At 40.8% G+C, this 9,945-nt stretch overlaps 1 protein-coding gene across 1 annotated transcript in view; it reads right to left on the bottom strand.

Annotated features, from left to right (window-relative positions):
- Nucleotides 1-390: 390 nt before the first annotated feature.
- Nucleotides 391-9,945, bottom strand: part of LOC147667579 (GTPase IMAP family member 2-like) — a 44,549-nt gene continuing 34,994 nt past the window's right edge. The window contains exon 3 of the mRNA XM_086948808.1: nt 391-1,186. Within this exon, the coding sequence (XP_086804934.1) occupies nt 525-1,186 (662 nt within the window). The 3' untranslated portion in view covers nt 391-524. The remainder of the gene's footprint in view (nt 1,187-9,945) is intronic.

The raw sequence follows: 9,945 nt of genomic DNA, 5'->3' as shown, positions 1-9,945 counted from the left end.
CTTAAAGTAATAGTATTGTGTATTTTTGTCGTTTATGGTCTTGTGGTAACTCTATATAAAGTATACTTATTTTTTATATAAATCCTGTGTGGTGTCAATTTGTAGTGTTGTCACTGGGTTACTGTATGTGGTCACAAATGCTTAACACACAATGCCTCTGAGATAAAGCCTGACTGCTCCTGCCAAGCTACCAAGTGGGTGAGCAGGGGTTATTTTAGGAGTGTAATCCCCTTAGCCTGACTCGAGGCAAGGGTCCCTATTTGTCACAAGTACGTACCTGTGCCAACTAGAGACCCCCACATCTAACATGTATAATACCAGATCTCATTTAAGTAAATTCATATCTTATTTTCATACACTGTCTAATAAATTTTGTGGTTAGATGGAGTATTAAGTGGGTCTGTGGCTTTGGGGTGGTTCCTGGGCACAGGCCAGGGTTGAAGGTAAATTTATCGGATGTTATTTTCAATCACCTCCAGTTGCTCGTATCTTTACTGTTTCACAACTTCCACTCAGTGATAGATTTACGATGATTTACAGATCCTCCCCCAGAACCCTTGAGTCATCTGATCCTGGTGCGGCCTATAATACCTGCCCCCATTCCCTTCTAGCATTTTGTCTATCATCTGCATGAGCTTTCCCACCTGCTGCTCCCTCTCTGCTCCCGTCGCTCGGTTGTTGAAGGCACAGACCCTCCCCCCACACCTCCTGACCAGCTCTTTAAGATCCTTGTCCTCGGATTCATCCACAAAGGTTTCTACATTTTCACCCCCCAGCTCCTCCTTCCGTGTAAACACGACCACTGTGAACTTTAGCGCATCATCCCCGAAGAGGCGCTGGATGCTTTGTGCAGATTCCTGGGCCTCCCTGGTGAACCATCCCACCCGAAGCACGAGGAGGAGGGCGTTTGGGGATGGGGAGGAGAGCTGTGCACACCGCGCCATCTCCGAGGAGAGCTCCTCTTCAGGGATCCAAGGGTAAAGGAAGTCCACAGTATCCACCACTAGCAGACCCCTGCCCCCCCACTCTCCCACCCCCTTCTGGCACTCCCGGGTCACTGACACTGCTGAGAGTCTGGACACAAATGCTTCCCTCCCCAGGATGCTGTTCCCGGTGGCGCTCTTCCCGGCTCCTCTTCTACCGACCAGGATTATCCTCAGGTCATCTCTCCCACTGCAGCTGACATCTGTGGAAGGAACATTCACAAGTGAGCGCAAGGACCGGTCCAGACAGAGATGACAGTACAAACTAACTCACATTCCTCTCCACGAGCCCCCACTGGAGATGGGGCATTAACCCTGTTGTATTGTGGCTAAGGCCCAGAGGTTACTAATGAATGATGACGTGGAGACACGTTTGTGGTGGTGGTCAGATTGTAACTCAAACTGAGTGCGAACTCTAGTGATAGTCTTCAACCCTCTGGGCACACTGTATGTCCCGCTGTATAGCGGTGTCAACCATTAAAGTCTTTAAAAGTAATGAAGTAATCCAATGAGTAAACATAAAAATAGTGTTTCTTCTTTCTTCCAATGTTTTATTATTGGTATGTTCATATATGTTGTAATTCACATATATTTCTTCAGTAAATATTCAAATACATCTTGTTATTACACATTATTCCATCTTTCAGAATGCATTTCGTGCCATCATTGCACTTCCTCAGGGGAATCTAACAAAGTAATATATATTTATCAATAAGGGTACCTAATAAATTGTATGCATAATTAATGTACTGATTTAGTACATTTAAATGAGTGAATATGATTGTCGTGTTATATGGTGGTAAAGTTAGTAAGTGAATTCAATCCAGGAAAAACTATTCGTAACAGCAATTTATATGCTGAACTCGACCGTAATAAGAAAGGTGCTTGTGTGTTAGTCATTGGACCAATACTGTGGATCAAGGCGTAACAGAGAAAAAAAAACGGTGAAAAGCGCAATAGTGTTTGTGATGATAACAAAGAAAAGTGTGAGCGTGCATGTTAATCGCCCAAACAGGTGAATAAACTAGTCAATATAAATCGTAATATAACGCGAAGAAAATAAACAAGGATGTGTCTTAATGAGAGAGAACCGGACCTGCTGTCTTAAGTCTCTCTAAAGACGCATAAAACGACGTGTTGCCGGAGTTTCCTTATAGGAATATGCTTGTGTGCTGGTGGAGCGTCTAGTCTCTCGGTGTTTTATCGTTCAGAGTTTGTAATTGACGCCATTCTGAGCGGCGTCTACATTTAATGGAAATCAAAAGCGACGGAAGGTTTTTGCATCACATGGCGTCACTCGGACTGTGGCGGCCATCTTAAAGTAGTATAATACGCAATGATGACTAAAAGTGGATTTAAAATGCAGAGAACACGGATAATGGCGCGGTCTGATAGTGGAAATGAACGCGAATGATTGAAACCGCGATACAGCGGGACATACAGTGTGCCCAGAGGGTCGAACACTATCACTAGAGTTTGCATTCAGTTACTAATATTGAAACGCTTTATGGTCAACAAAGCGATACGTCAGGAAGCACATTACAAAATTGGAAAATATAGTAACGCTCCAACATATCTAAGCCTGTGCACAACCACTCCTTACTTTTTTTAATCAGATTGTAACTGAGCAATGCCCAGAGCCCTGGGTTATTTATTTACACATGTTACATTCTGCCGGCGTACGCCCTGGCCCATTATGTCTTACGCTTGCAGGGGGATCCAACGGGACCACCCCTAACAAATTGGGAGGTGTGGTGGCTTCCACCACCCTTGCAACATTGCATTCCTCCTCTACCGGGAGAAATATCAACTGAATGAAACCACCAACGGGTGTGCATGGGAAAAATAGAATGAAACATACAGTTCATAAAACACAACCTCTGGTGTGGGGCACTCGTGAAACAATCGGACTTGGTCTTTGTGTGTGGCTGTTCTTACTGGCAGCGACCCGTTCTACTGTCCCCGACTAGCCTCAGGGGACACAGTCTTTATACCTCTGGGACGGCCTTGGACAAGGCCACAGGCTATATCGATTCTGGCTGTTCCGCACTGGAGGTGTGGGCGATGACCCTGGTGGGTCGCTGCAGACTCCGGCTTCTGGCTGGTCTCAGGTTCCAGGTCTGGGGTCGCCTCAAGAACTGGACTAGTGGACGGATCTTCCATGGCGGAGGATGTGGACTCACGGGTATACTTGGCTTTATTATGCTTATTCGGATTCAGACAAAACCTACAAACTATGGCTTAAAGAATGCTTTCTCTTTTTAAACAGTTTTTAAAGATTTTTTGAATTTTTACGAAGTTTTAAATATTTTTTAGCAAAACAAAATGTTTTCTTTTTGTACAAGCGTTGTGTGTACCATTATCTAGTAGGCCTAGTAGTATGTTCATAATTTAACTATGTCGACAAGTGGGAAGAAGAGTGGGTGTTGTATTCCATATAGGTACCCTAATATATGTGCAGGTATCATCACAACCTTTCACCTATATCCTTCCCTACATTACATACATAATGGTTTACAGGTACTGACCTTTTACGTAGATACAACACTGCATTCAGAATGCAGGTTTTCCCTAGTTCGAATCTCATACATTATGCAAGAGGTTTCTTGGAAGCCCAGCAGGACTACCATCTCCTGTATAATATCTCCGTATAAAGTTCAGGCCCATCACATCTTGCTAAGAAAGACAGAGGAGACCGAGACGTCCTGGCTGACACACTGACCGGAGATGCTGAGGTTCCTGCATGCAGATACTCCAGACCGCAGTAGTCTAAACATCCCACACCGGGTGTCCAACTCAAGACCAAGACGTGGTCCCACAGTCTCTCATTTCAGGTAATGGGGTTCAACTAAATCCGAGAGAGATTCTTGGCTGAACACCTACACACATGCTGGATACACTTAGGTACATCTAGTTGGAAGCATCGTAGGAATACACACTTTTTAGTCATGTATTTTATATACCTGTATGTATTCATGTCTACTGCAAGACGGTAGAACTATACCATTGTTTTACTTTCATTGTACTGCTGATCACATATATATGTATATACATATATATATATATTACCTACTGGCGGTCGCCAGTAGGTATATATAGTTAGGATTTTTTTCCTATGGGATTTCTGAAAATTCTATGACGAATAACTTTGGCGTTTGTGGGCGGAATTGGCTGAAATTTTCAGGAAAATGGCACATTATGTTTCTGAGCAGCCCCTGAAAATTCGGAGGGGTTTTGTCAAGGGGGGGCTGAGAAAAAAGGGGGGTCCCAAAATGCGTTTTTCCCATTAATTTTTCCATAGGGCGGTTGGAATCACTTTTAGCTCGAACGGCTGAATGGATTTACACGAAACTTGGCAAAATTGTAGATATGGTTTGCCCGACGTGCCTTTGCTATGTCTCAATATATGTGCTCCAGTAGATTTTGAGAAATTAACGTTTTAAAAAACAGATATATCTGTGACAGCGCTCCGGTTAGCACCCCGGTTCGCGTACCTGACGCGTAACAGAACTTCGCAAAGCGAAGCTGATTGGCTCTCCGGTGTCTGTCAACATTCTAAACAGTCCGGACCGGCCGCCATCTTGTCTCTCGGTAGGATAGAGAGACAAGAGGTGGAGAAAAACGAAGGGGGAAATTAATGAAAGGGGGCAAGGTAGACCCCTTCTGACCCCCTAGGAATGATGTGGGGACTATTAAAGGGTCCCGTGGGACAAAAAAAAATAAATCGATTTTTCGCGGTAGAAGCGCTACCCGGTACGCGAACCGGGTAGCTCATTGGTAGCGTAACGGGAGTTCGCCATTTTGTGTTTCGGTCAAATTTAATCACAAGATGGCGGAAAAACAATGTGGGGAAATGGATATAAGGGGGCACGGGAGACGTATCCTGACCCCCTAGGCTTTCTGAGGGTGGCTGAGGAGGCTCATATATGTAAAAAAAAAATGTTTTGAATTTTCCGCGCGGTTAGCTGCGGGTACGCAAACCGGGTAGCGAACCAGGAAGCGAACATAAGTGAAAATTAGTGAAAAAAGGTACATTCGAAATTTTAAAAGAGTAATTATAGTTAAGGTAGCTCTGAAAAGAGCTTTTGGGTTCTGTGTACTTATAAGTAGGTACCAATACACAGTCTTAAATTCAGGATGAAAATTCTGTTGCCCTCATCTGAGAAGTGCACACCATCTCCTCTGTAGATATCTTGCATTTAGATGGAGCCCATTCCATGGTCTCTCATGTAAGCTGAAACAGACTTATTTACATGCTTCCTCGCTTTCTCAATTTGTGGACAAAATTGGTTGGACCACCTCCATTTCTGTCTTTGGCATATATTTGAATATACCAAGGCAGTTTGAGCAAAAAGTGCCATCAATTGCTCAAAGGTGTCCTTTAAAAGCATTTCCAGACCTACCCCAGTCAAAGTGCCCAAATCATTTCCTCCACAGTGCACTATTATGAGGTCAGGGTTTGGCAAATGTAAAAAGGTTTTCACCAATGGTATCAATTGGTGACATCTCAATCCTCTCTTGCCAATCCAGTTGATTTCCACATTTTGTAAATTGAGGTTGTGTACATTTCTGGTATCAGCATACCTTTGAGCCCAGTGGATGTAACTATGTCCAATAATCCAGACTGAAAACATGGTGAGAGGAGATTCTGCTGCAGTCAGATGAAGTGTGGGAATGAAATGGCAGTTGAAATAGTAGGAGTTTGTAATGAAAAAAACTGTGGAGTTTCAGTGCTAATGATTCACTAGCAGTGATTGGTGGATTATGATTGCTGAAAACAGAAAGTTAGGGTGCATGGATGATTTCTTTGAAAGATGTAATTTGAATGGTTAAGAAAAAATCATTTTAAGAAACATTGCATTGGATACGCAGGTGTACTGAGAGTTCAGAGTTCAGTTGAAACATTGTTGTGTGAACTTGTAAACAAGAGAGGTCTTTCAGGAGGTAGTTGCTATGGAAAAAGAGCAGAAAGGGCAGAGGGGGGAAGGCTGTTGATTTGAAAAAAGTGAGGGAAGAGTTTTGATTGGGTGACATGAGAGATATGTGTGATGAAATACAGCATGTCTGTGCCTTTGTTGGTTGCAGCCTCTGGAGTGCATACCCTTTGCTCTGCTAAAAAAAAATTGGTGTGTGCCTGAGACTGTTTTGAAATTCAAAAAGCATTTGCTAAGGTGAGAAAATATTCATTTAATTTAAATAGAGGCTAGTATAGTTTATGGAGAAAATAAGGAAGCCAGCTGTGCATTTAAAATGTTGCTTTGTGTCAAGTTTTTTACAAAAAGATTTTGCTTATTTGACAAAATATAATTATAGATAATGTGAAGTATTAGTACTGACAGGGTGTTCTTGTACATAGGAGCCGTGCTGTGTTTTCTAATTATGACCAGAACTTTTATTTTTTTTTAAAAAGAAATGCTTTTCACATTAATGAGTAGGACAACATGGGGTCTGCTTTTTTAAATAAATATTTCACTTCCCACCATGAATATGGGAGAATAATTTGCTTGTTTGTTGGTTTAAAAACTCGTTTCTTGAAGTCATTTAGGTTTCACAATATGTTGTGCAAGAGTTACATAGTCAACATGGGGGCATATTTACAAGGCTTATGAGCCACATTCACGTCATTGTCCCCATTTTAAAAGTGACTTTAAATGTGGTGCAAGATCTTTGTAAATACACCCTTATGAGTGCTTTGCAAATTTAAGTCATTTTCCCCTCGTGCATGTGCCTTGTAAATACGCCCCTATGTGTGCTAGACAATTTTAAGTTACTTCTCCCATGAATCTGGGAGTTTAATTTGCTTACATGATGTGTTTAAAAACTGTGCTAAGGTGAGAAAAGGTGTCTTTAATTTAGAAAGAGATTAGTATGCTTTTTGGAGAAAATAAGGAAGCCAGCTCGGGTGTGCTTGTACATAGGAGCTGTGCTGTGTTTTCTAATTATGACCAGAAAATCGTTTTTTTTTTTAAAAATGCTTTTCACATTTATGAGTAGGACAACATGGGGTCTGCTTTTTTAAATAAATATTTCACTTCCCAACATGAATATGGGAGAATAATTTGCTTGTTTGTCGGTTTAAAAACTCATTTCTTGAAGTAATTTAGGTTTCACAATATGTACTGCTAGAGTTTCATAGTCACTATGATAATAATGATATACATTTAGGACTGTTTAGGGGGCATGGTTATGCTGAGGCTTCTGTAATTGTCAAAGGAGGAGAATTATGTACATTGCACTGCTGCATACAGTCCTCACCTTCTGTGTACTCTTGGATATGCTAGACTATATCTGCTCAATGAGATACCTAAGCTGAGGAAACACAGGTGATGTGAGTTTCAAGTTTATTTATTATGTTTCGGCTCTCAACAGAGGGCCACATAAAACACATACAATTATACAGAAATAGTTACGATGGAAAACATAGGTTACATAATTCAAGAACCTCAGCTGGTGATGTGATTGTGAAATGAGAAAAAATATTTGCACGTTTTTCAATTACATCACCTGTGTTTCCTAACATTACTAATCACATTGTGCAGATGAGGTTTAGGCCTGTCCAGGGAGACAGAGGAGGTCTGGCCTTTGTTCAAGTGTGCAGTGGACATTACTCACTTCATCTGTTGGCCTGCACATGTATTATGTCCTCTGTACTCTTCAACAAGCCAACATTTCATCTGCAACCCTGAGTAGGCCTCACCTCAAACAAACTTTGTGACTGCAAGACCTGCCTTTTTGCTCCTAGATATTTTTTGGTTTTACCATGGCTGCCAGACAATCCAGCATAGCTCTGGATAGACCACACCTTATGCTGGTGCAAGGGCCTTGTAAATACGCCCTCATGTGTGCTTGGTAATTTTAAGTCACTTCCCCCTGGTGCAAGGGTCTTGTAAATACACCCTCATGTGTGCTTGGCCATTTCAAGTCACTTCCTCCTGGTGCAATGACCTTGTAAATACGCCCTCATGTGTGCTTGCCAATTTTAATTCACTTCCCCCTGGTGCATGGGTGTGGTAAATACGCCCTCATGTCTGCTTGGCAATTTTAAGTCACTTCCCCCTGGTGCAAGGGCCTTGTAAATACGCCCCCTTTGTCTATGTTGTTAAATTACTGTAGGTAGTTTGCCTACTGTTATTGGTTTACTGTTTGGTAATAGTGGTTAATTTCAATTTTTTAATAATTTTTCCACAGATTTAACTGAAGATCTTTTGAAAACTTTAAAAATGCCTTCAAGGCAGCGAAAACAAAAAGAAGCAAAGCTACTTACACTCCACCTTGGTAAAGATTTGCAGCAGTCCTGTACTATGAAATTGTTTCAAGTCGCCAAAAAAGCTCCGGGTAAGAAAATGAAATCATTTTTAAAAAGAATTTGCAGACAAAAAAATACCAGTATTGAACATGTTTTAGTGCAGAAGAAGAGAGACAATTTAAAGGAAACGGAAAGGCCCGTCAAAAAAGTTTCTGCTAGAGCAGGAGATAAGTCTGTGCATGGCAGTAGAAGGGAAAATCAATTCAGGGACATTCGTAGGCGAATGTTCTGCAACAGGATAATTGTCATTTTGTTAAAAAATATTAAGAAAGGCCAACAGAAAGTGGCATTTTATAAGAAAAAGAAAAATGTAGAGAAAATTATTGATCAGGCTTTCGAAATTAAGCGAAAGTTATTTATTTTGGTAATCAATAGAATTAGGAAACTAAACAAGGTAATTTATGATTTCAAATCAAATAGTAGATGGAAGAGAGTAGTTAATCGTAGTAATTTTTGTGAAGTTTTCTCAGGAGAATGGATGCATAGTTCAAGTTGTGAGGCATTTTTCAATGAGGAGAGTTACTTTCAGGACAATGAATTGGTGCATGCAGTTGACACCAGTGGTCGAGCATATGAGGTGAAAGATGGTTGTCCGGTTGAAAAAGAAAAACTTGTGTCTGCAGATGCAGAAGAGGTGTTAGGTGATGAGGTTTTAGGAAGACGCCCTAAGGGTCCAGTGTACACCTGGAAGTGTAGTAGTATTTGTAGTGGGTAACAGGATTCCATCAATTTGCTTTGTGATTTTGTTCGTACATTTAATAAGAAAAGTTTAAAACAGAAAATTAAGTTGTTGCAAGAATTAGATCCTTGCAGAGTGAGAGAAGTAACAGGTTTGCATGGGCATTCACTGGCTTGTCTTTCCAGAAGAGTATGCCAGAGTGTTTTTCATCATTTCAGGATGCTAGCAGTGCATCATAATAAAGTGAGGAAATTAGTAAGAATGTTGTATTATGCTAAGAGTCCAGCAATTATGCTTAAAAAATTGAGCAGTGCTCTTTTGCATGGTTCAGAACTACATGTGAAGAATATTTGTGAAGAAATTGAGTTCTGTTACTTTGCTAGTAAAGAGAACAATGTTGAAATTGACCCAGTAGAAGAAGGTAATGTGGAGGAGAGTGTACAGATTTCTAATATAGATAAGTTTCACAAGGAAATTTCCATCTTTCAGGTGAAATCAAGTGAGAGGCCTAATTTCACTTGTGTGTTTTGTCGACGGACTTATTATAAGAATCAGACTAAGTTAGTGGATTTATATGCAAAAAGTGAAATGGAAAACAATAGTGAATGGAAGGATTTTGCTACATACTTGATGGTAGAAAATTGTTTTGATTTGGGATCGGACCAACGTATGTGTACTTATTGTTTTAATAAATTAAACCAAAACCGGATGCCTGCTAGAGCGGTTCATAATAATCTGGAATTGGTTGAAATTCCTTCTGAATTGAAGGATTTAAATACTAATGAATCTATTTTGATTCAAAGTGTGCATCCCTTTTAGGCTATTGTATGAATGGAGCCAAAGACAGGGAAATTGCCTCCATCAGATTTACAGAGAGGATTAAAGGGAAGAGTTGTTTATTTGCCTTTAGATTTGAAGAAAAACATTAATACAATTGGAGTAGAGAAAGTGGAAGAGGAATCTCTGGTTATCCTAGT

This window comes from Lissotriton vulgaris, unplaced genomic scaffold (assembly GCF_964263255.1).
Source record: "Lissotriton vulgaris unplaced genomic scaffold, aLisVul1.2 SCAFFOLD_353, whole genome shotgun sequence".
Classification (NCBI taxonomy): Eukaryota; Metazoa; Chordata; class Amphibia; order Caudata; family Salamandridae; genus Lissotriton; species Lissotriton vulgaris.
This window is presented reverse-complemented; position numbering and strand designations above follow the sequence as displayed.